At 43.3% G+C, this 27,671-nt stretch overlaps 1 protein-coding gene across 8 annotated transcripts in view; it reads right to left on the bottom strand.

Annotated features, from left to right (window-relative positions):
• CIITA (class II major histocompatibility complex transactivator) overlaps nucleotides 1–27,671 on the bottom strand; it is an 851,446-nt gene that overhangs the window by 303,906 nt on the left and 519,869 nt on the right. For 7 of the 8 annotated variants that reach the window (XM_044089141.1, XM_044089142.1, XM_044089145.1 and 4 more), the window contains one exon: nucleotides 1,822–1,896. The exons of the other annotated variant lie outside the window; for it this stretch is intronic. In XM_044089141.1, the coding sequence (XP_043945076.1) occupies nucleotides 1,822–1,896 (75 nt within the window). The remainder of the gene's footprint in view (nucleotides 1–1,821; nucleotides 1,897–27,671) is intronic. 8 annotated transcript variants of the gene reach the window in all.

The raw sequence follows: 27,671 nt of genomic DNA, 5'->3' as shown, positions 1-27,671 counted from the left end.
GTATATATATATATATATATATATATATATATAGATAGATATATATATAAATATATATATTCTGTAATATATATGTAAAATGTAACTATAGTATATACAATATAAAGGCATGCTCTGTAATGAATATCTCTATCAATCCACAACCCCTTGTTCCCATTGTTTGCACATGGGATTGTGTGTCACTAGCCTGCACAGACATACCTGTGGCCAGTTTACAGTGCCCAATCCACCTACTGCATGTCTTTGGAATGTTGGAGGAAAGGAAAGCACTCAGGGTGGGCATGCAGACTCCCCACAGAAGGCACCCCAGCCGAGAATTGAACTGGGGAATCTCTTGCTGTGAAGCGACAACACTATCCTCTGCACTACTGTGCTGCCCTTAATATATATGCATACAACATACGTACCTCAGCCTGTCAGCTTAGAGATTAAGGTGTAAGATCACCAACTGGTAAACCTGGGTTCAAAACCTGGTTGGGGCACAACTGTGCAACAGCAATATCTGCATGAAAGCAAGGGCTGGCAATTTACTTCTGTAATATACCATAAGAGCCCTATGGGGCCTACCCATACAGTTGCTATAAATCTGTTTGGACTTAAGCATTTTCTTTCTTATACATACATACATACATACAGAGAGACAGAGATTTTGCATGCTGTGAAGTATGATGCATTAATTCTATAAAGTATAAACTGCTGTAATTTTGCAAGTGACAGAATCATGACTTCAGTTAAAGAAATGAAATGTCCTTATTACATGTCACATCTACTACATCCTAATGAGTTTAATCTGCCCTTGTGCTCAAACGCACTGTGATGTCGGCAATGCATATGCTGTACAGCGTTTCTATACAGGAAAGGTTCGAAAAAGCAATACAAGTCGCAGAAAGTACAGATGGATGGCCTGACAATTCAAGTCAGTGCAGCACATTCTCAATCTATTTGTTGCAGGAGATGGCGATGTGTTTGAGTAAGTTTCAGATTATACTCATTGTGAGGAGCCAGCAGGGGAAATGGTTTAACTCCTCAGAATGGAATGATAAGCATTTTCTTTCCAAAATCATCATCAGCTAATACTTTGGAATCCTTTCAGATTTTCCTGAATAATGTATGAGAAATCATCTTTTAAAGACAAATAATTACTTTGTTGTATTTATCTGTGTTAATGCTGTATTACTATTAAACTGTTTCTGTTTAGCTAGAAAAAAGTCCAGCAAAATGCAAAACCATAAAAGCAGCAAAATCAACAAGTTTTTAATCAGATCGATGCAGAGCTCAAACTCAGAAAGGCAAAATAACAGAAGAGTTGTGAGCTGCTGGTTTTAAACAGTGAATTAAGTAGAGTTCACCGTTGATTACCTCGCTGAGGTGCACACTGCAGCAGCCTTTAAAACAGTGAATTAAGTAGAGTTCAGCATGGATTACCTCGCTGAGGTGCACACTGCAGCAGCCTTTAAAACAGTGAATTAAGTAGAGTTCAACATGGATTACCTCGCTGAGGTGCACACTGCAGCAACCTTTAAAACAGTGAATTAAGTAGAGTTCAACATGGATTACCTCGCTGAGGTGCACACTGCAGCAACCTTTAAAACAGTGAATTAAGTAGAGTTCAACATGGATTACCTCGCTGAGGTGCACACTGCAGCAACCTTTAAAACAGTGAATTAAGTAGAGTTCACCGTTGATTACCTCGCTGAGGTGCACACTGCAGCAACCTTTAAAACAGTGAATTAAGTAGAGTTCAGCATGGATTACCTCGCTGAGGTGCACACTGCAGCAACTTTTAAAACAGTGAATTAAGTAGAGTTCAACACTGATTACCTCTCTGAGGTGCACACTGCAGCAACCTCTTTGGTGTTGGCCTTTTCCATCCCATTTTGCATTCCGTTTTTATGCCTGTATGCATTAATAAAATATTATTAGGATGAGAAATATGTACTTTCAGATAGAGAAAGCATATTGAAACACTAAAATAAGCCTCCTACTACTCACTGTAACCTCATTTTCCTGGGCATTTGACCTTCTTATTGCTCCAAACCAAAATGAAAACATAATTTCCAGTACAATCATATCACCTCTGATCTGACACCTCTGTTTCCGACGGACAGAGCAGCCATTAAATCATGCCCAAACGACATATACCCCTTAAAATAACCTCAAAGGCAAATAACTTGCGGGATACAATTGGGTTGCATGGCTACGCTTATAAAGGCCCCAGTGGTCATTAGCCTAGTATATACCAATGAACCTCTAAGTCCTTTACCAACTACTTCATTCAAGCAACTTTAATTTGTATTTATTTATTCTTTGTTGGTTGGGCCAGTCCCACTAGGCCAATGTCTTTTTAGGGGAGATCTGAGGTGGTATTCATACTGAACTAGCAGATATTTCATCAGGGCACTTGTGATTTTTCCCCTACTCTTTTTTTAAAGAAGTACCATGGGGTCTTTTAGATCTATATGACTATCACTAACACAGGTTGAAGGGACATCAATTTAACACCTCAACTGAAGTATACAATACTTGGGAGTTCAGAACCCCTCTTATGCTGCACTGCAGTGCCAGTATTGGGAAATTAATCTAAGTACCTGGTCTGGGAATAGAACCCACAACCACCTGATTGTCGAGCCCCAAAGGCAAGTGTGCTGTTTAGCCACATACACTGACAATAAACATGTGACAAATATCACTGTGCATACCTGGTGGGTATGTTCCTCCATAAAACAAAGCACTTATACCTTAAGCTCTCCTAGACCTGCACCTATCAGTATCATAATATATCCACTTAAAACTGTTGACAACAACCTCTATCTTAATGGTAAGCTTAGGTTATATTCAACCTTTCCTAGGCCCAATCCATTCCCAGTTTCTGTGACAAAAATTGGCAAGTAGAAAACTAAGGCCTGCCAAATAAACCATAAGCACTGAATATGTTTTTGATGTACTTTAAACCTCAGAATCTTTTTATGAAATCTTTACATGGGTACATGTTGGTAAACATGTTAAGATGTAAAGTAATCATCTAAGATTTTTAACGAAGCGAGGGAAGGGGAAGTTTTGAGGTATACCATTCTATACTACGTGCTTTAAAATGCTTGTTAATAAAGAAAGGTTAAAAACTGGTTCCACTTATTCCCTTCTGTCATATACAGGACAGTAGTGGTCACTTTGCTTGATGGCCAACTGTGCATTAACTCCCAGCTGGCAGGCATCAGGCCTCTACCCTTCTTGAAGGGCATTTTATTCTTCAATAACACCCACCCTGGAGGGCATTACTATTTTTAGGACACTAAACTAGGTTTTAAATTGTTTTATAACTGCTTTTGTATACATTATATATATATATATATATATATATATATATAATCTGTATACACTCACACATACACACACCCCACATGCACACCAATGTGCCCACCAAGTACTGCCAGTTTCTTGACTGATTACACATAATCTGTCATTGCGATGTAATCAATGAAAAAAAGTCATAGATAACAAGGAACTGGAACTCAACAACTATCCCTAATTTTGTAAAATGCACCTGCTTTGATTCTTTTGTTTGCTGATAAATTACTGACGTTTACATTTAGTCCATGAAGATGTTATTCCTCAACTGTCTCTGATTTTGTAAAATGCACCTGCTTTGATTATTTTATTTGCTGATAAATTACTGAAGTTTACATTTAGTCCATGAAGACGTTATACGTTCGCTCTTCTTATTGTCTTTTGGGATCCTAATTCTTGTGGAAAAAAGATGAGAGGTATGCAGTCTCACTGTTTCTCCATCACTTTCTTCCTTCTCTGTCTTTCTCTCTTACACACACAAACACACACATATACGCACTCACACACACAACTGGTTCTTTTTGTTTACTTTTTCACATTGTTAAAAGCAACTTTTTAAAAAACAGGCTTCGCGAGGTTTGAGTGGAGTGGCAAGTCCTTGTAACTGCTATTACAATAACTTTCGCTAGTTGAGTTTTTTGTATTTTTTTAATTAATTTTTTTATTCTTAATATTTTACACTCAGGGCCAGATTCAGGAAGCCTCCGTGTAAGAGTTATAACTCTTACACGGAGGCTGCAGTGAAACTGTGTGATGTCAGCATGTCATGCATATGCATGAGGTGCATGAGGCATGCTGAATCACACTAGTAACTCTTACACGGTCCGTGTAAGAGAGTAGGGGGCGTGTCAGTAGGCTAAGCCCTGCAAGCGGACACGCCCCCGGAAGACTAGAATGGCTGAAAGTAAACAGCCACGAGAGAGGCCATGGAAATGTGCATAAACACACTACACAACACATGCCCCGATAGACCATCACTGTATAAAGTGAAGAGATGTAATAAAATTAAATTAAAACCTTTTTTTTTTTTAAAACCCCGTAAATGTTTGCTACTATGTGCGCCCGTGTGCGCGGGTGTGCTACTAGCGCAATCACAGTCAGCAGTCAGTGGAAAAGGATATAAGAACTAAATATGCAAAGTAAGCCAAGAAATAATAGCTTAGCGGTAGAGTTGCCGGCCTAAGAGTAGGCAGGCAGGGTTCGAGCCCCTACAACAACCTTTTTTTTTTTTTTGTAAATAAGCACTAAAAAGCCCCCTGACAGTATTGTACAAATGTAAATGTATTCCCTTTTGTAAAATGGAATGAAATAGAGCATATATTTTGAAGTAACATAATAATAAAAATAGTCAGAAATGTACTGATAGCTAAGCTGCTGTGAGACAGAGTGCCCGTAGCTGAGTAGTGTTTCAAAAGCTGCAAACTGCGTGCCCGTTGCCAAGCTGCAGTTAGACAGACTGAAACTGTGTGCAATTAGCTTAACATGTGTGTCAGTAGCCAATTATGATTTATCCCAGCGCACACCGTTTGCGCCGCCCCACAAGCTAACTGCCAGTGTGCAGGCGCTACCTCCGCGCAAACGAGCGCAGACCTGGTTTAAAGTGCTTAAAAGTGCCTTTATGGCACTTTGATTGACAGGTCCTGTACTCACTTTGAAAGTTTGCAAAGAAAAATAAATTCCCACTGTCAGTCTCGAACCCAGGACCTTGGTAACATTAGTCTGTATGACCTACCACTAAGCCATGCCTGCTTTACAAGAACACAGTGCTAAAATAAATATAACATGTAATAGTAGGAATCAGTATAAAGGCAGTATAGGAGATGTACTATCCAAAGCATGTCAGGTAGAGTTGTAATGGCCAAATTACTGGATTCCCATACTAGTTCAGTGTGAACAGAAACAGCACTGCTACCTGTTAGCTTGTACATAATAATGTAAGGTAATGTACATATGTGAAGGTATGTATATCTACACATACATATATATAAATATATATTAATACATATGAAATATAATCGTAGGTCTCAGTAGCCATACACACTCACTACAGGAAAAAGTGAACATAATTGCAGCAACCTGAATCTGCAACACAGCCTGACCCCTGTGTGACCTACTTACCCTTCTAACTGCTTACAGGTGGCCTCAGCTATTTGATTGACAGGTCCTGTACTCAGTTGGAAAGTTTGCAAAGTAAAAAATTCCCACTGTCAGTCTCGAACCCAGGACCTAGGTAACATTAGTCTGTTTGACCTACCACTAAGCCATGCCTGCTTTGGAAGAACACACTGCTAAAATAAATATAACATGTAATAGTAGGAATCAGTATAAAGGTAATATAGGAGATGTACTATCCAAAGCATGTCAGGTAGAGTTTTAATGGCCAAATTACTGGATTCCCATACTAGTTCAGTGTGAACAGAAACAGCCCTGCTACCTGTTAGCTTGTACATAATAATGTAAGGTAATGAACATATGTGAAGGTATGTATATCTACACATACATATATATAAATATATATGAATACATATGAAATATAGTTGTAGGTCTCAGTAGCCATACACACTCACTACAGGAAACAGTGAAGATATATGCAGCAACCAGAATCTGCAACACAGCCTGGCTCCTGTGAGACCTACTAAGCCCTTTAACTGCTTAAAGGTGCCTCCAGCACTGTGACTGATAGGCCCTATACTCAACTCAAAAGCAGAATATGAGCATACTAGTAGGCCCTACCACAAGACCATTGTAACACTAGTCTGTATGACCTACCACTAAGACATGACTCTCATACAGGAATATAGTGCTAAATACGTGGAACATGTAATAGTAGGAATGAAGATAAAGGCAATATAGTATGTCTACTACCCAAAGCATGTCAGGCAGACTTTTATAGTCACAATTACTGGGTTCCCATACTAGTGTAGTGTTAACAGAAACAGCCCTGCTAATTGTTAGCTTGTACCCAATAATGTCAGCTAATGTACATATATGAAAGTATGTATATGTACACAGATATATATATATTTATATAGCAATACATATGACATATAGTTGTAGGTGTCAGTATGCATACACACTCACTACAGGGAACAGGCAAGATAAATGCAGCAACCAGAATCTACAACACAGCATGAAGCATGGGAGATGTACTAACCTTCACACTCACAGAACACTGTCAACAGCATACCAGCATGGTCCACGCCCTAAAATCTGAAAGGGCAACGCCTATCTCACATACCCTTTTATAGCAGTGTCCTGAAATCACAGTGAGACATGCAATCAGTACACACCCAGCTGCTTGCAATTAGCAAATGCTGCCTTACAATTGGTGCAGAGGCCATCACATGGACCTATGCAGATACCTACAAAAGCTTTGAGTTCCCACACTACACTCACGCAATACATTAATTGCACAAACACTACGGATAAAGAGAGAGAGAGAGAGAGACAGAGAAAACAACCAAACAACAAAAAAAGAAAACAAATATTAGGACTGCCAGCAGCAAAATCAGCAGCAAGGAGCAAGCAGCAAGCAGCACCACTGGCACAGCAACAGCTGCCACAAACACAGGTAATGCAAAGTAGCAGGTTAATCCTGTGTATACTGTGACACCTCCAAATGTATCATAGTTCACTATCTATAGGTATGTCCATGAGATAGGTTGTGTGTAGATAGTCATGAAATATAAACATATGTAATATTGTTGTACATGTGGGCCATAACTAACACTTCCATAGCTTAGAACACAAGGCCAGTTGTGCATATGATGCAGTAGTTCCCAGGGTCAGTAGAGGTTCCTCCTCATTGGTGTGGGACCACTGTGTATGTATGGCACTGTTCAGCTACATATCCTGTAGTATGGCCAGGGATTAATATCAGTCTGTCATGTGGTGCTATGTCCTCCAGGGGTGAATGTAGCACACATCCAGGGATACCATTTCGTAACAGTGATGATATGTGTTCTGCAATGATGAGGGTGGCTCTCACCTGGACATGTGAGAGGATAGGGAGGTTACAGTCATCTGGGATAACTAATAACACGTGTGTAGGACAATAGGGGGGGGTACCTGCACCTAAACTGTCTGCAACAATGTTGCCAATATCTGTGCATTTGGTGAATGTGAAGCATCTTAACACTGCAGACAACAGATGCCTTCCTGCCATGTGAATCTGCCCTGTGCTGCAGTAGCCTCCTACTATTGTTATACAATATGCCTGTATCTGTAGTCCACTGGACAGGATTAATAAGTGGTGTGCAGTTGTTCTGGGTTAGATAACTGTGTGCACAGTACATGCAGTATGTGGGATGTCTGTGGTAAGCATATGCAAAGGTGCTGGCGGTGTGTGTTGTGGCTTCCACTGGCCCAGTGGGCTGCATGGATAGCATCACTGTCATAACTACTGAATAACTGTGTAATTACATGCATACATAGCAAGGTAGTGTACTGTGCTTGTGGTGTTGTTCGGATATGTATATCCAGGCTGAGTAATGTGTGTCCACATCACAGGGTTGGATGGCAGCACACATCCAGTATGTATGGATGAACACCCAGAATGTGTCAGACGTGTCACCTGTGCAGACGTATCTGCCCATTACCTGTGCATCCCCCACAACACACACACACATGCAACATATGGCAGAAGTACTATAGCAGTACACACATGTTCATAGGTTCATACTAGGCTATCTGCCCGAGGGCATTTACAAGCCCAGCCCATCGTTTTGTGGCTTACGCCACCCCTTTAGTATGGGGAACCATACCCATTAATTTGCTGTGCCTCTGTCGAGCAGTGACACTGAGGTAATCCCTGGGGTATATCTGCGATCTCCCATCCATTGGTCAAGATTTCTCTTGAACAAGGCCAGCGAGGTGCTTTGCCTCACATATACCGTGATTTTGTTCCACAGCATAGGGAGTCTTTGGGTGATGAATCTATCCCTCCAGCATGTCCTATTAATAGCCGTGTCGAGGTTTAAGTCTCCCGACCTTGTGGCTCTGATGGAGCTAGATATTTTGAGGTGAAGCATATTCATCAAATCTGGGTTTGACATGGCCTTGTATGTTAGGCAAAGGTCACCTCTGAGCAAGCGGTGGCGACTGAATAGAACATACATGGACATGCTGGAGGGCAAATCCTAACCGAGAGGCTCCCTTCACTCTGTAATGAGCTCGAACAGTTGAGAATGAACAGTTCATAGGTTCATACTAGGCTATTTGCCCTAGGGCATTGGTAAGCCTAGTAGAATGTGTTTGTCTTTGCCACCCAATCACAAGTTATGCTGCTATGCCCTTGTCCGACTTTAGTATACTGTGCCTCTGTCTAACAGCGACATAGAAGTGATACCTGGGGTACAACTATGATCTCCATCCACTCAGCCAGATTCCTATGGAAGAGAGTCAATGAGGGACTCTGCCTAACCAGTAGTGTGAGCTCATTACAGAGTGAAGGGAGCCTCTCGGTTAGGAATATGCCCCTCCAGCATGTCCATGTATGTCAGTGCTGAGGTCCAGCTCTTCTGAGCATGTGGCTGTATGGGACTCTGATTGCCTGAGGTGCATCACGTTCATTACTGCTAGGTAGGACATGGCTGTATATGGCACGCACAGATTGCCTCTGAACAGGCAGTATGCCACTGAGTCCAGCTGGATTCACTTTACCTGGGCAGAATATGACATCTGTGTGAGCCATTGCATCCCCTTGATGATGTACTGTTGTCCTGTACCAGTTGCTGTAGGTGTCTGGTTAGGTACATCCCAAAAGGTGCATTGTATGCAATTATAGGCCTGATGATGGATGAGTACAGAGGCACAATGACCTCCCCTGCCATACATGTGAATCAGTCATGATTAGCTGGGCTATATAACATGTCTGTCAATCCACGTTGGCCATGTAGTAGACAAATGACAGACCGTTACCATGTTTCTTCCTCAGGTCCCCAACTACGTCTTCTGTACTCAATGGCCTAACACCTATGTTGTACTGTGCCACCAATGTGGAGGCGTGGGAATCTGCATTGAATACTGATACTCCCCCTCCCTTGTTCAAGTGTTGGGGCCGACAAGAATGGTAACAGCTATAACGTGGTAGTACTGGTGTGCTCCTGTGAAACCTGAAACAGGTTCATGTTACTGCACAGATATCGATGTCCAGAATGCTAGGTAGGGTTTTGGGTGCGTGCATCCTTGGGTCTTGAGTAGCATCACTCTTATTTCCTCATCCTTTGTGATACAGATGGATGTGGGTTTGCCTTATGAGCCTTGCCTAATACAGGCACTATGGGTGTAGCAGGAGGCTCTGCCAAATGTCAATAGGACTGTGGTGACAGGTGCAAGCTGTCCCTAGCAAAGCATACCACCCCAAGATGGCAGGCATTGGCACACCTGTGAATGACACCAGTATGTCAGTCAATTGTTGGAAGGGATCATCGCGCCTTGATATTGTGGCATCGTTCTAGGTGAGGGTAGGATGCTACTAAAGGTCAGGGTCAAACTGTCTCGGGCTACGTGCTCAGAGAGCTCTGTAATGTCTCATGTCATGTAGTCCAGGGAGGAATGTGTCAGGCCATTCACAGCAGCATGGACATTGACTGAGTCATACCTGTACCTGCCTTGGGGTTACCTGAGTGTTTGTGTTATGTGGCAGGTCATAGTGCCTGACAGGCTGCACACCGTGACCCTCACCTCGTTAAGCCTGGTGAACGTGATGTTAGTGTGCCTGATGATAGAGACACCTAGTACAGGTGTATGAGGTGTGTTGTTAACTGTTAATGGCTGTGAGTGTTCAGCACATTGGCTTTGTGTGATATGTGTTGCACATGTTCGTTTATGTGGTAGTGGTTGCCTGGATGTCTGCTTAGGAGGTCTCTGCTGCATAGGCAGAGCTGTGGTCTGAGCCTACAAGTATGATCATGTGTGATCATGTGTTATGTCTGCTGTTGTGGTAGGTCTACGTGAGACTGGAAGTGTTGAGAGTGATCCCCTTTGCCACGTGACTGGTTATGGCGGTATTGAGTAGACAGAGCCTAGCCTCCAGTCTGGTATATGGTTGCATCACTCACATGAGTTTGAATTTGTTGTTAGGAAGAGGGGGTTGTCTGTGTACATACAACTGTTCTAACATTGTCTCTGGAGTACCACACTCACCAGCTGGACTGGGGAGGGAACTGACAACTGACCTCTGGACATGCTAGAATACTATTGTGAACTCTGTAATCACTAATGATTGAAAACAAGGTCCAGTGGGGAGTGAGGGTGTACTGACATTACCTACAACTGCTGACTGATATAAAAGTGTCAGTGAGCAAATGCCAGGTAACCTAAGTGCAATGTGTCACAATGAAGTAAATGCAACAATGACAAGCAGTCACTTGCTGTCATGTGTAACATGGAAGTACGTACAGTAAGCAATGCAGATAACAGTAGTGAGTCACAGATGTGTTGAGAAGATGTGTACTATGTGGAAGTAGCATACCAGTGAAATAACAAGCTAACAGATAACAAGCATATAAACAAAGGTAGATCCAGGAGGCCTGGATGTAGTGTTTGCTACAACAAACAAGGTGTAGCAATGTCAGTAAGATACAGCTCAGATATGCAGGCACTATAAACCTGAAACCAGATGTCCCCAGCTATGAATGGCAGAGTACAGTCTATTGTCACACATGAGTGCAGACCACAAACCTCGTTAATGTTAAATAACTGGCCTGAAGGCCAACTGCCCATACCAGAAGTAATACACTTGTACACTGGGCCCACAATCAGCAGTTCCCAACTTCAATGGATGAAAGATATGTGTCCTGCCACCACAGTGCTTGCCACCAACCGCCCTAATGTAAAACAACCGGTCTGAAGGCCAAGTACTTAGTACAAATGACATAGAATGATAGCTACACTGTAATCAGGTTTTAACCAATCAGTAATAAGTAGAAGTTAACACTCCCTGTATAGAATGTGTACCATGTATTGTTGAGATACTATGCTGATAACCTGTTTGTGTACCTTTCCAGATAGACATGGCACCTAAAAGGAATCCTGCCTACTCTGCTGCAGAGGATGATGTGATCCACCAGAGCCTGGTGCGTGACTATGCCATCCTGTTCTCACGCACCACCCAGAATCAGCAGGAGAGGTCTGCACTGTGGCTTAACCTTGTTAGCAGGATAAATGATGTTGGCATGCATGATAGGACATATTTTTATTTTTATTTTATTTTACATTTGGTGACCGGGCTAGTCTAGCTGGACAAATATCCGTTTTCAGTAGAGGCCCGGGGAGAAAAGCTCCAATTACAAGAATTACAAGAATTAAAACAATAATTAACAATAAAACATAATAAGCAACATAAAATAAGTACAAAGTTGTACATTTGTATGAATTTAACAATAATAAAGCCAAAAAAGCAGAACCATAATCTTTCAGAGAAATAGTTGTTTAACAGTCATGGACTAAGGAACACATACAGTTAGATACTAAACAACATTCAATATGTGCTAGAGAGAAAGAGAAAAAAAAGATGTTAGAGACAATCTAAAGATAAGTCTGTCTACAATAAAAATTAGTTTTATAGTGGGAAAGTTAGGAGTAAATGAAAGGGGGAAGTTGTGAGTAAAGCAGAAGTAATTTCAGTCAGGATTAGTACAAGGACATAGCCATTGAGTTTTAAGATGTTCTTTGATATGTTTCTTGAAAAGGGATGTAGAGTCTAGGTTTGCTATTTCCTGAGGTAGTTGATTCCAGATTTCCCCGACAGCATTTGAAAATAATGAGTCTCCAGCTTTATTCTTTGATTTGGTTAAGGCTACAAGGAGTTTATTAGCCGACCGTAGTGTGGCTAGGTTTTTATAAGGTGAAATCAGTTTTGTAAGGCTAGGGTAGCGTCTGGGAAAAAGAGGGTCTTATGAATGATTATTAATTGTTGATAGAGTATGTGGTTGTCGAGTTCTAACCAATCTAGTTGCTTGAGGTTAATACAGTGGTGGGTTCTAAAAGGGGTAGTAGTAATGAGTCTAGTAATACTATTGTAGCAGGTAGAAAGTTTGGTGATGTTGTTTTTAGACAGGTTTGTATATATAGCAGAGGCATAGAAAAGGGTGGAGATCAGGTGGCTCTGGGCCACAGTTTTCTAGCAGAAGGGGTAAGAAAGGGTTTAATTCTGTAGAGAGTACCGATTTTTTTATTAACTGATTTAATGGTGTTGTTAATGTGGTCATCAAAATTAAGATGATTGTCAATTGTTACACCTAATAGGCGAGTGGACATATCTGGACTAATACAGGTAGCATTGTTAGAGGAGATAGTGAAGAAAGTTGTCGGTGATTTGTGTGTAGGGTAAAGAGAAGAAGTTTTGTTTTTTTGGGATTAAGAAGGAGGGAGAGTTCCATAAACCACTTTTCAACATTATGGAAGACTGTTTGGGTGAGGGACTGGAGGAGGAAACATTATTGGCAGCACAAATAAGAGTTGAGTCATCAGCATATTGAATGCAGATGGCTTGGGGTATATTCAAGTGAAGGTCATTGATAAATAATGAGAAAAGAAGGGGACCTAGGATTGATCCTTGTGGAACCCCAATCTTTACTGGGAGTAAGGAGGATAGGTTGTTGTCCCAAAGCACTGCTTGTTGCCTATGTTGGAGGTAACTCCTGAACCATTGGAGAGTATGTGAGCCAAGTGAATAGAGATTTAGTTTGTCAAGAAGTATATTATGGTTAACCATGTCAAAGGCCTTTGACAGGTCTAGAAATAAAGCTGATGAGAAAAGATTGTTGTTTCTATTATTATTTATGGCATCAGAGAAGGAAAGGAGGGCAGTTGTAGTACTGTGGGAAGGTCTAAAACCATGTTGACTATTGGCTAGAAGTTTGTTTTGTAGAAGGTGGTTAAGAATTTGTTTATGTATGCATCTTTCCATAATCTTTGCTAATGGGGATAGTAAGGCAATAGGGTGAAAGTTTGTGAGCTCGATAGAGGAGCCACCTTTATGCAGAGGTATTATGTGAGATATTTTCCATAGGGTGGGTATTTTTCCTTCAGAGATAGTCCTATTGATAAGAATGGATATGGGGTAGTCAATAGCTTTGCAGCAATTTGTAGGTATTCTGATGGGAGTTGATCAGCTGATGGGGTGCAAGGTTTAAGTTTCTTGATAAGCTTATAAATAAGTGATGTAGGCACTGGTTGTATGTTAAAGACATTGGATGAAGTGTTAGAGGTTTTAGGTAAGGAGGTAGTAGAAGAGGGTAATGAATTAGCTAGGGTTTGAATGGTTTCTATAAAGTACTTGTTAAAGGCATCTGGGATCAGAGTGGAGTTATTGAGATTAAAGCCTGAAGGGATAGGAGTAGTTGAATGTCCTGGTTTAAGAAGTTTGTTAATACCTGACCAGAATTTTTGAGAGGAATGCTGGCTAGTTTGTTGAATGTGAAGGTAGTAATTCTTTTTATCTGCAAGAGTATCTTTCTTAGTGGCATTTCTTAATTGTTTAAAGAGTAGGTGATCAGATGAACATTTGGTAGTTCTCCATTTAGCCCATATTTTATTTCTAAGGAGCATTTTTTGTTTAGTTTGTTTAGTAAGCCATGGGGCTGATTTGGTCCTTATCCTAGTAGAGTGAATAGGAGCATGATAGTCAAGGATTTGTAGAAAGTTGGTATTAAAGTAGGCCACTGCTTCGTTTAGTTCAAGGGTAGTCATTGGAGACCAGTCACATGCTTTCAATTCTGCTAGAAACTTATCTGCGTTAAAGAATTTGTTTGAGCGAGACACCTTAAGTTTATGGGTAGTTGGGTTATGCGACTTTTGTCTAATAACAAATGTGAGCATATGGTCACTAATATTATCGGGAAGAGTTCCTGGAGAGTACTTGTTTAGGTGGTTATTAGTAAGGATCCAGTCAAGAGTTGTTTCTTTATTTGTGGGTTTATGGATTCTAGTTGGAGTATTAATTAATTGAGAGAAGCCATAAAGTTTTATATGGCTGGTGGGGTGTTGGGATGAACAGGTCATCCAGTCAATGTTGAAATCACCAAGTATTATGGTTTCCTGAGGTAGTTGGCTAGAAAGTGAACTAAGTAAGTTTTCTAGGATATGAGTGTTATTTCCAGGCGGAAGGTACATACAAATGAGATAAATTGATTTGTTATTGTTGATGCTTAGTTTGATAGCTAATATTTCGGCTTTGGAGTCAAGTGATGGAAGTTCATTGTAGAGAGTGATTTGGAGATTAGATTTATAGAGAATAGCTATACCTCCACCTTTCTTATTTATGCGGTCGCGTCTAAGTATATTATAGCCAGGAGGGGTGATTTCCTGATCTTGAGTAGAGGGTTTTAGCCATGTTTCAGTAAGACATAGTATGTCGAATGCATGTAAGTCAAGAAGAGAGTGTAGGTGATGAATTTTATTATTTAAACTTCTTATATTGAGTTGTGCTATTAGTAGGGAGTTAGGTGTTTTGGTACATGATGATATTATAGGTGATGTAATATTGTTAAGATTAAAATTGTTATTAGTGTAGGGACCAGGATTAGGATGAATATCTCCATGAAGGAGGAGGTTTTGCTGGGAATTCACAAGGAATTTCAGGGATTTTGGTGAGTTGTAAGAGTTCTTTTTGTTTAAGTAGAAAGATATACGAGTTGTTCTATGGTATTTTGGGAGTAGAAAGTTAGAGTAACAGGTTATGTTACTATGAGTCAAGATATTGAAAAATGCAGTTGGTAAAGTTTGTGGGAGGTGAAGGTGTTGTTCATGTAAAGTGATATTTTCAAAGAAGGTATAATAATATGGTATGGATAGGGAGGCTATAGTAATGGTAAAAAATAGGGTATATGTGGAATAAGCTTTGAGTATTGGAGACATGATAGAGAGTAAGTGTCAGGTATATACTGCTTGTAAGAGAATGTGAGCTCAAGACTAAGTAGAGAAGAGCTTGGTTACAGAGAAGGGTAAAGGAGCAACGAAGAAGAGCAAGGGGGAAAAAAGTAGTTAGGTAGAGGTTATAGTTAACATTTAGGTACTATAGAGTAGGAGTATGAAGTGTGGTAAGGTCTGGGACAAGGAGAGAGTTACAATAGTGGAGAATGAGGTGGAGATTATTAGTTATAAGGAATGGGAGGCAGTGGTGGAGATAATGTTTGATGGGGGTTGGCTGAGAGAAATAGGGGAGTGTCTAGTGAAGTATAAGGGTAGGACCCCTGGGGGTGGGTGGGAATTGGGGGTAGGGAGCGGAGCGGGGCCAGAGCAAGTAGAGACAGAGAGAGCGGAGACAATCAGTAAGCAGCAGGATGTAGGGAGGAGTAGCAGAGCAGGCAGTTCGCAGCTAAGGAGAGCAGAATGGGGAGTAGAGCAGAAGGAGAGTAGAACTATAAAGCAGTAGACTATTATAGTAGTTAGGAGAAGAGGAGGTAGAACCTAGATAATGGGAGGAAGGTAGAAGTTAGGAGAAGTCAGGCTCCTAGGGAAAGGATGTAAAGGTAGCAGGAGGAGAGAGATGTTCAAAGAGCAGATACTTTGAGGGGAATAAGAAAGAGAGGTAGGGCACAGGCCTATTGTATACCGCCACCTAGTGGGCAGCGTTAGTAATAACAGCAGGTATCCAGGGTAAAGACACCATAGGTGAAAGGATATGGAAGGTAGCAAGGGGTATATCCTTCCAGAGGCTAAAGACAGGGAAGGATGGACTGGCTGCAAGCTTTCCTGATCCAGAGGCTACTAGTTTCTTAACATGTACTTACAGTTTAAATTATACAGATTGGCCTTCAGAACGGGTCAAGTGTAACAACCAGAGGCTACTAGTTTCATAACATATAATTACAGTTTAAATTATGCACATTGGCCTTCAGAACGGGTCAAGTGTAACAACATACTTTGTAACTGTAGTACAAGCAGGTGGAAGCACAGGGCAGGAGAAAATAAAGGACGGTCCACTCAGGTAATGCTTGAGGTAGTTCAAGGTTCTTGGTGCAGTCAGGACACTCAATATAAGGTTGAAAAATAGTTCGTTTGTAACTGTAGTACAAGCAGGTGGAAGCACAGGGCAGAAGAAAATAAAGGACGGTCCACTCAGGTAATGCTTGAGGTAGTTCAAGGTTCTTGGTGCAGTCAGGACACTCAATATAAGGTTGAAAAATAGTTAGTTTGTAACTGTAGTACAAGCAGGTGGAAGCACAGGGCAGGAGAAAATAAAGGACGGTCCACTCAGGTAATGCTTGAGGTAGTTCAAGGTTCTTGGTGCAGTCAGGACACTCAATATAAGGTTGAAAAATAGTTAGTTTGTAACTGTAGTACAAGCAGGTGGAAGCACAGGGCAGGAGCAAATAAAGGACGGTCCGCTCAGGTAATGCTTGAGGTAGTTCAAGGTTCTTGGTGCAGTCAGGACACTCAATATAAGGTTGAAAAATAGTTAGTTTGTAACTGTAGTACAAGCAGGTGGAAGCACAGGGCAGGAGAAAATAAAGGACGGTCCACTCAGGTAATGCTTGAGGTAGTTCAAGGTTCTTGGTGCAGTCAGGACACTCAATATAAGGTTGAAAAATAGTTAGAGTTAGTTAGCTTTGTAGTGTAGTAGCCTATCCCAAGGTTCAGGGCCCGCAGCAGCCAGGTAGAATAGGGGAATGGTATGAGCAGGTGAGACATCACTGCAGTGATTTGATAAGAAATGTCCGCCAGCGTGCTGCAGATATCCGCAGGCAACAGGTTACCACAGGTGGGGGGGTGGCCACACATCCCCCCCTCACCAGACAGGAGGGGCTACTGCTAAGTGTTGTGGAACCAGCCCCAGAACAACAGCAACAACCATGCATCCTGATGGAGGTTGGGTCCACACAGCAGCAAGACAGCGAGCGTGCAGGTAAGATGCCATATTCATTTATTGTTATTACTTTTACATTTGTTGACCCAGATAGTCTAGCTGGATATAACTTCATTTTCAGTAGAGGCCTGTGGAGAAAAGCTCCACACATAACGTAATAAAGGCAGACAGACAAATTGTCAATACAGACAGCCAACATAATAGAATTGTACACCAGCCTGTTAATCAAATCAACATACATGTAAGGAAGTCAAACAGTTTAGAGTCATACACAATGTACCGTTGGTTTCAAAGCAATCCTACCTAAAGCATAATGGTTATGCAATAAGGCAAAAGCCATATACATAATAGTTAGGGCTCAGAAGGGTAGAGAAGTAGAAGGAGTATGACAGATACAATGATATGGAAGAGGCAGGAGTCAAGAAGGGAAGTGAGGAAAAGTCATCATGATATATATACAGACATGATGTGCAGCTGATGTGTATAAGGGAACTGGTGTACTACTGTACTGTATCATGTGCAAAACAAATGGCACACATGTGCCCACTGACATTACTCTCTTCACACTTCCAGGTCCCTCCCATGTAGCAATGAGGCAGGCCATACATGCTGGTGAGTCTTTTTAAAATTATCTGTAAAACAATTTATAAAACTAGGAAGAGTAGTGTAACTCTGTAGTAGACATGCTGGTGACTGTGTTCACAATAACTGTAATTGACAGGTAGTAAATTGAGTAGTGTAACACGGTACTGATGTGTGTGTTTACTGTGGGGTGTGCATGTGTGCAAGTGTGCCTGTGCCCAAGTGTGCATGTGTGTTAGTGTCCATGAGTGCATGTGTCCATTTCTGAATGTGTGCATTAGTATTGAAGTGCATCTCTTTCAAATATGTATTGAGACTGTAATCTGTGTTCCATGTTTTCCTCCCGTAGGTTCTGGTGCTGCTCTGGTGACCTGCAGCAGGGAACCTGAATCTTGTGCCCCAGGTACTGATGATGATGAAATGTCTATAACGGTGCAGGAAGGTGTGTCTGGGTCCGCCATTGGTCAGCCAATTGACAGTACACAGCTTTCAACCCCGTCAATGCGCACAGTCATCCTGCCGTTACATCCTTTGTCACCATTGTCCCTAGGTGATGGACAGTCAGCAGTGGGCATAGATCAGGGTAATGTGGTACCTGTGGTACATGCATCCTCACAAGGCAGCCATGTGCAGAGGCCTCCAATGGTACCACGCAGACAGTCGCCCATGGGTTCTCGTGGGGGCATCCGTGGCGCGACTGCCTCTGGCCGACATGCCCAAGGAGGTATGTCAACCTCCACTATGTTTAGAACTGTCATGCAGGCACAGGCACGTATGGAAAGGTACGCCAGACAGGGTCTGAGGGAGCTGAGAGCATGTCGCATAGCCATGACAGACGGCATGCATGATGTTGCGAATGCTATCCGTAACTTCACAGATGTCGTTGACAGACGTTGTGGGGGCATACAACAGCTGCTCCACAACCAGATGTCCATGGGCCAGGGCGATGGTGTGCGTTGCGGCGTCGGCGTGGCGTATGCCAGCAAGAGCACCAGCTGGCAGTGGCCGCGGACGACTACGGGCCCACTCGCGCGCCTCAAGTGCCAGCACCAGCCCCAGCAATGCTGGGTCTATGCTGTCATCCAGACGCCCCAGGAGACCACGTGCACGTGGCTCTGGACAGTCCCAACAGGGAACTGTGACCAGTCAACACACCCCTGCTTCCGATGACAGTACCCAGTCTGGGTTAGTACCGGATACGGCCAGTAGCACCCCTGCCAGGCACAGGTACCGTGTCCGTGCCCACAGACACTGATCTGGATGACCTGACAGGTGCAGTCTGTGGCTGTCCACAAAACCCTGTACATGGCAGCCATTATGTGGGACTGTGTGCGTGCTTGCACACATGCAGAAACCTAACACCTAGGGCAAACACATACACACACACACTGCACCAACAACGGTCCACCCTGTACTGCTGCCCCTCACAAACACACATACACACACATGTCAATTGGTGTTACCAGTGGCTGGCTTGGGCATACCTAACCCACACCCTGTGCATATGATGACACTGTGCCACCTCCTGCATACTACAACATTGGTGCAGGTAAAGGTAAACACGTTGCTGATGCACAGGGTGACTACATAGATGTGTATAAGTAGTAACATGTTGATAACTGTTGTGTGTTGCAGTATAAATGTGTGTATATCCCATCAGTCCTGCTGCAGTAACTGTATGAATGTCCTCAATTGTTATCTGCACCCATACTACTTAACAAAGTGTACCAGCTGCACACCATCACATGCTAACATTGACTATGGCAATGCATCTTGTGCTGTTATGTAGATTCAGCTACATGTATCTGTTCTGTCACACATGCATTTATACACACCCTGCTACCCACACACATGCACACGCTCACCTGCCATTCCCATTATTTATCACCCTACATGAGTAGCTGTTGATACATGACAGGTACACATTTCAGAAGTGCACTATGTTGTTTACTACTGGCATCCCCTTCTCTACCTGTACTCACAGGGTGCAGGCAACCTCATCAGTTGGAAGATGTAATGTGCATCAGGTACTGTAGTACCCTGATTGCCACAGCAAACATGTTTCCCATACGGAAATGCACACACAGACACATCCCACATCCACACACTTGCCACATTCAGGCTTCAGAACACTATCTAGGTATACTGGTACATGTGCGTGTTACAGTAGCATGTAACACTATACTGAGTACTGGCAGTTAGTTGTCTGTTGTCATGTTGTCTGTATAGAATAAAAGAATTGTTTTATTATCCTACTCCGTTTTGTGGACATTACTTGAAGAAGTGTTACCTTACATGTGTTATCAGTACCACCACCTTCTGTTTTGTAGTTTTGTTTGTATAGGGTGCTATCAACATCACTGCTTGTTAAGGGTAATGACCACCCTGCAGTGCATAGCCCCATGTGGCAAAAGCCACATCCCACCCCATCATTGTGCACACACACTAACCCCACCAACAGTAAAACACATACTTTCCATTTGCAAGATTCAAACCCATACCTAACTGTGCAATGACAGTAGAAACAGACACATTAGCAGAGTGTGCTATTTGCAGTAGTTGGAGAAATCTTTACTAATGCTGTACTTAGAGGGTGCTGACATCATCTGTGTGTAGGAGGAGGGATGTGCACCCTGTAGTGTGTTCTCCCAGTTGGCAAAAGGCAGTTAACCCTCCCAGCATAGTGCACACACATAAACCACACTCATACATTCCCTTTGCAGGATTCAAACCCCACATAACTACGTTATGACACTGAAGAAAGACACATTAGCAGAGCGCTATGCCAATTACTGGAGGACTTTACTACAGGTGATATAGTTATACAGTCCTGACATCATCACTGTTTCAAAAGGGGAACTGCATCCTGTACGATACTGTCACGGTTGCTAATAGGGACATTTCCCACACACACACATCGATGTGTTGGAGGTTTGCATATGTGGGGATCCAGAACACCAGTGTGATTAGTATATGGTTTGATTGCAACAATGAGGATATACTCCCAGTGGTGAGCAGTTTGTACTCATGTTTGTAAAGATCAGCTCTAGTATATCTGCCCCTCTTGTGGGAAGGTTGGTTACCTGTTCCATAGCCAAAGAATGTCTGATCAATGGGAACCTTAGAGCTTGGGTATTGTGGCTTGTGTAATGTTCACAGTCTATGTTTGGGTAGCTGGCATCACCCAGTATGATGGTGTTTGCAGAGTAATCTAAACTCTCCTGTGTCAGCATGAAGGCTGTGTGGGAGACCTGAGTTTGAGAGGGTGCTGTAAGAGCTCCTCTGTGTCTCTTTCCATGTGGTCCAGGGAGGCGTCCCAACAGGTAGCTGACTGTGACCCTCCCTTGCTCTGTCTGGAGGCGGCACGTCTGTCAACAGCTCATGTCAAGCAAGTGCACACCCCTCATAAATGATGTGGAAACCTTCAAAGGCCCAAGGCCTGTTGAAAATATGGACCAGACTGCAGATACCTGTATAGAGGCATTCTGTGGACACATTCAGGAATGCATGGATCATGAAGCCACATATGAAAGCATGACCCAATTCTCCAAAGGCAGATGTCCTGGGCGGACACCAGCCATAAACACACTATACAATAGAAGGATGGCGCCACTACATGATACAACAACCTCCCAAAATGTGAAGGCACCACTGATGAGTATTGGAAGACAACTACAGGCACCCATATGATTGTCTAAGGCCATCTTTGAGAGAGGATTCCACAAGCCACTGAGGATAATCACAAGGCTGCCTGTAGTTATGTTAGTAACCTGGGTGGTACTACCCAGATATGCTCAGAGGTAATCCAAGATGTCACACAAAATATAAAACACACAGACATTGCCATCATCCTAGTGGACAGGTTCAATGCTACCTTCTCTCCCCACCACACCAAAAGGGAACATATGTCTCACATCACAGTGCTTCCCCCCGACATCACAGATGCTCAGGTAAGAGATGCCCTTCCCAAAGCAATAAACACTGCATCAATGGGACCAGACAGTGTCCCAGGCTGTGTCCTACATGAACCACAAGAAGAGCTACACCCAGACATAACACCACTGTTCAATCCCAGCCTTAATACATGATATGTGGCCAGAGTGGCATACAGCAACAGTGGTCCCTCAACATGCAGGTGGTGCCGTCACGGATCCTGGACACTACTCGCCCCATATGTCTGACTAGCTTTGTCTGCAAAGCTATGGCAAGGATCATCATGAACCTCACATATCTAGATATTGTGGACCTACAGACATGTCACCATACACAGTTTGGCTTTGTCAATGGCAAATCCTGCCTATCAAACCTGTTTGCTTTGTTTGAAACAGTCACCAAGGCCACTGTCAAGGGGTAGGAGGTCCACACAGCCTACCTGGACCTTGCATAAGCCTTGGATACAATACCCCACTTGTGCATTCTAGGAAGCTCACCAGTGTACATATTAACCCCTATGTCACTATGGGTATTGCACAGTGGCTCAAGGGCAGAACACACATGGTAGAATTGCTGGAGCCACGTCAGCCTCCAACCTAGTACAAGTGGTGTCCCACAAGGCAAAGCCCTAGGGGCTGTCATGTTCATTATGTATTTGTCATAGGTACAGGCCAACATGGAAGTACTGTGGCTCAGCAAGTCACAGGTGACTGCAGACTGAACACCATAATCAACTCAACAGCTAACACACGCATCCTCCAAAAGGGACTCTTGCAAACACACGACTTGTGCCACAGCCACGGCCTCAACGTGAATGACAGAAAGAGTATAGTCATCCCCTTTGTCAAACACTAAATGACCACAATGTACCACATATGTGTTAATCCAGTAAGTGCAGACCAAGGAATTATGGACCTTAAGTGCATGGTTGATAGCATTCTACCATTTGACAACAACATGGACAAAGTGGTTAGGTAAGCATGTGATATGGGCCACATCATCATGGGATCCACATGTAGGCCAGGGGAGGACATTGTGCCCCTCTACTCATCCCTCATCATGCCCATAATTGACTATGATGAACCTGTCGGCATGCACCTTACCAGACACCTGCAGCAACTGGGGCTACCACATATGTACCTCGACAAGGGGATTAAAGTGCTCAAACAGATGCCACATACTGACTGGTTAAAGTAGCAGCAGCTGTACTCGGTGACATACTGCCTCTTCATAGGCAATCTGTGCCTGACATAGAAGGCCAGGTCATACCCTCACGTAATGGCCATGCTGCATCTCAGAATATCCAGATCCCACCAGGATACACGCTGGAAATACTTGAACTTCAGGAGTGATATACATAGGACATGGTGGAGGGGCACATTCACAACTCAGAGGCACCCTTCATTCCTGATTATTATCCCAATAGAGGTTAGGTGGACTGACTCAGTGACTATCTTCAAGAGCGATATTAATGACTGGATGTGACATTGTAGGGTTACCCTGGGTATCACTTATGTGTCACTGTGAGAAAGAGGCACAGTATACTAACCTTGGAAAAGGGCATAGCAAGACAGATTCACAATGCATGTTGAAAGGCACGCACATTCTGGCTAGGTGGATACATGCCCTGGGCAGATATCCCTACGAACCTATAGACCTATGTCTCTTTTTCACCATTGGCCTTATGTGCTGTCAATCACCAATGTAATCTCAATACTCGGTAGCATGTGCAAAGGTCAGTTGTCAGTCACCTCTATGGTACAGTTGTGGAATATGTGTGTCATGTAGTAATGTCACAGCTGCCACATGTACACAGTCAACCCTATCCCCTACCCATTGATGTACATCACATGTATGAGATGGAAACACATGGCCAAACTGTAACAACAACATACAAGTCAGTCAGATGCATGGACACATATGACTCAGTCATTGTCCATGCCACCACAGCTGATGTGGGATGTCGCTCACTGGGATACGTGATAGGGAACATGGAAGGGATCACTGAGCAAGTGACACAGGCTGGTAGACCCTGACCTTGGTTGGCATCAGACCCTCACCAGGGATTCCGACAAATTACTGAATGCTAATGAATAAGTGTATCTACAACACCCTAGCTGAATGGTTCTTAGCATGCAGTCACTGCATTGCTATGGAATACTGTCTTACCACTCCCACAACAGGTGAGAACATGCAGCTCCTGTACATTAACAACATGTAGACTTTATGCCCCAGACCAGGTGTGCATCCCTCACTACTAGGCTGATAGCATCTACATCTCACACTGTATATACACATCCCACATGCAGCATCTGCACAGAAGACCACGGTCATAATGTTACCCTGTGCAAATACCATGTATTCACATGTGGCAGGCATCACACATGGTAACTATTGAAAGTCTCAGGTACATATGTGTATTTGGCACACACATACATCATGTGTTCATTGCCATAACCGGTGTAATCAATGTCATGCATTATTGTGAGGGACAACCCACACACATGGGCATTCTGTGTGTGCACAACACACATGGCATGTCTGTAATCAAAAGCCATACATAATTGTGATATCGTTTAGAAATGGGTATGTGCATCCTGTAGTGTGTTTTCCCAGTTGCCAAAAGGGATATATCAATCATACACACTTACCCCCCTTCACACACACTTGCCACCTGCTGGATTCAAACCCCTACCTAACTATGTTAAGACACTACAGACGGACGCATTAGCACAGCGCACTATTCACATTACTGGGGGATTTCTTTTCCCCTGATATACTTATAGGGTGCTGACATCATCAGAGTTTAGAAAGTGGAATGATCACCCTGTGGTGTGTTTTCCCAGTTGCCAAAAGGGATGTTTCTTTCATACACACTTACCCCCCTTCACACACACTTGCCACCTGCTGGATTCAAACCCCTACCTAACTATGTTATGACACTAGAGACGGACGCATTAGCACAGCGCGCTATTCGCATTACTGGGGAATGTCCTTTCCCCTGATATACTTATAGGGTGCTGACATCATCAGAGTTTAGAAAGTGGAATGATCATCCTGTGGTGTGTTTTCCCAGTTGCCAAAAGGGATGTTTCTTTCATACACACTTACCCCCTTCACACACACTTGCCACCTGCTGGATTCAAACCCCTACCTAACTATGTTATGACACTAGAGACGGACACATTAGCACAGCGCGCTATTCGCATTACTGGGGAATGTCCTTTCCACTGATATACTTATAGGGTGCTGACATCATCAGAGTTTAGAAAGTGGAATGATCACCCTGTGGTGTGTTTTCCCAGTTGCCAAAAGGGATGTTTCTTTCATACACACTTATCCCCCTTCACACACACTTGCCACCTGCTGGATTCAAACGCCTACCTAACTATGTTATGACACTAGAGACGGACGCATTAGCACAGCACGCTATTCGCATTACTGGGGAATGTCCTTTCCCCTGATATACTTATAGGGTGCTGACATCATCAGAGTTTAGAAAGTGGAATGATCATCCTGTGGTGTGTTTTCCCAGTTGCCAAAAGGGATGTTTCTTTCATACACACTTACCCCCTTCACACACACTTGCCACCTGCTGGATTCAAACCCCTACCTAACTATGTTATGACACTACAGACGGACGCATTAGCATAGCGCGCTATTCGCATTACTGGGGAATGTCCTAAGCCCTGGTATACTTATAGGGTGCTGACATCATCAGAGTTTAGAAAGTGGAATGATCATCCTGTGGTGTGTTTTCCCAGTTGCCAAAGGGATGTTTCTTTCATACACACACACACACTTACACCCTTCACACACACTTGCCACCTGCTGGATTCAAACCCCTACCTAACTATGTTATGACACTAGAGACGGACGCATTAGCACGGCGCTATTCGGATTACTGAGAGAATCCTTTTCTCCAATATACTTATAGGGTGCTGACATCATCAGAGTCTAGAAAGTGGAATGATCATCCTGTGGTGTGTTTTCCCAGTTGCCAAAAGGGATGTTTTTTTCATACACACTTACACACACACTTACCCCCTTCACACACACTTGCCACCTGCTGGATTCAAACCCCTACCTAACTATGTTATGACACTAGAGACGGACGCATTAGCACGGCGCGCTATTCGGATTACTGAGAGAATCCTTTTCTCCAATATACTTATAGGGTGCTGACATCATCAGTGTCTAGAAAGGGGGATGAGCATCCTCTGGTGTGTTTTCACATTTGCTAGGGGTAACATTTGGACCAAGTGTGTGAGCATGCCCAGTTCAGCCTTCCTGTGGCATGTTGTGTGAAAGATGTCTCATTTATCTAAGTGTGTGAGCATGCCCAGTGTGGGCTTTACATATGTTGAACTCTGCAGCCCATCACATTTGTGGATGAGTGTGACCTTCAACAAATACCTCCAGTTTATGGTTGTGTGTTCTGTGCCATGTTGTGTAGTTACTGTCCGAATGCTTTTTGTGTGAACAAAACTGGGAGTATACTGTGCCTGCAGGTTTTGCATGGGATACTTTGCACACAATTGTCAACATCCGTTCATACTGACCTAACACTGTAGCACTGTCTAGTGTAGTGTTTCAGTACTTTCACTGTGGTGGTCAGTATCCTGGGCTTCAGTCCTATCACTGATTTACATTTTCATAGTGTGCACAACAGGCTGGTTAGGGTCCAGTTGTGCACATCTGCACAAAGGCAGTGCCTCTACAGACCCTGTTAATTGCTGCCCCATAAGCTTAACAAGTGTAGTCTGCAAATCTATGGAGAGGATCATAATTGAGCTCATAAACAAAGATATAGGGGACATGCAGACATTGTACCCATCCCATTTTAGCTTGGTCAGGGGCAGATCATGCCTTTTGTACTGGGTTGACATCTTCAAATTGGTCACTTAGGCCATTGTTGGGGAAAGGCAGTCCATACAGCCTACCTTGGCCTTGCTAACACTTTCAACACAATACCCCACTCAGGTATTGTGGAAAGCCCTAACAACTGAAATGTAAACCCATATGTCACAAGATGGGTTGCAAACTGGCTTAAGGACGGGACCCACAGGGTTAGAGTTGCTGGCACTATGTTAGACTCCAGGCTGGTCACAGGTGGTGTCACACAGGGCTCAGTCCTTGGCCACCATTGTTTGTCATGTACTTCCCAGGAGTACAGGCCAACATGGGAGGACTTTGGATGACAATGTTAGCAGATGACTGCACACTGGGCACCATAGTGGACAGTGCATCACACACAGATATTCTTCAGAAGGGACTCACAGTAACTGATAGCTGGTGCCAGGGCCATGGCCTGAAGTCAGAGTGCACAACATGTGTAGACATACCCTTCAGGAAAAGCAAGGTGACCCCAAGCTACCATATAGGTGGCAATCCTCTAAGCACAGAGGAGGTTATCATGGACCTGGGGACCCAGGTTGACAGTCGCCATTCTTCTGAGACTCACATTGCTAAAGTGGCTAGGAAGACCTTCTACATTGCCCACCTGATAAGGATGGGATTCACATCCAGATCTAGTGGGTCATTGTTCCCCTGTACTCTTCAGTTATCAGACCGGTGATCGAGTCAAATGCCCTATTCTGGCTGTATCTCACCCAACATCTGCAGCAATTGGAGACACCCTGACTGCCCCCCACCTAAAGGATCAAGGAACCACAACAGCTGTCATATGCTGCCAGATTGAAGACACTCACACTCTATTCACTCACATACCATCTGCTTAGAGGTGACATGTGCCTGACATGCGAGGCCATGTCCAAACAGACATTAATGGACATGCTCCACCTCAGACTCAGAAGATCCACCTGAACCACTAGTGCAGGTGACTGACACCTTAGCAGGGATGTATGTTGGACATGTTGGAGGGATGGAGTTATCACTCGGAGACTCCCTATGCTGTGGAATACAATCCTGGTCCATTTGAGGCAGAGCACCTTGCTGGCTGTGTTCAAGAGGTATCTTGACCTAATGCTAGTCGGAG

Source organism: Protopterus annectens, chromosome 12.part0, assembly GCF_019279795.1.
Source record: "Protopterus annectens isolate FY-2018-M chromosome 12.part0, PAN1.0, whole genome shotgun sequence".
Lineage (NCBI taxonomy): Eukaryota > Metazoa > Chordata > Ceratodontiformes > Protopteridae > Protopterus > Protopterus annectens.
The sequence above is the reverse complement of the archived record's forward strand: the minus strand, read 5'-3'. Positions and strand labels throughout refer to the sequence as shown.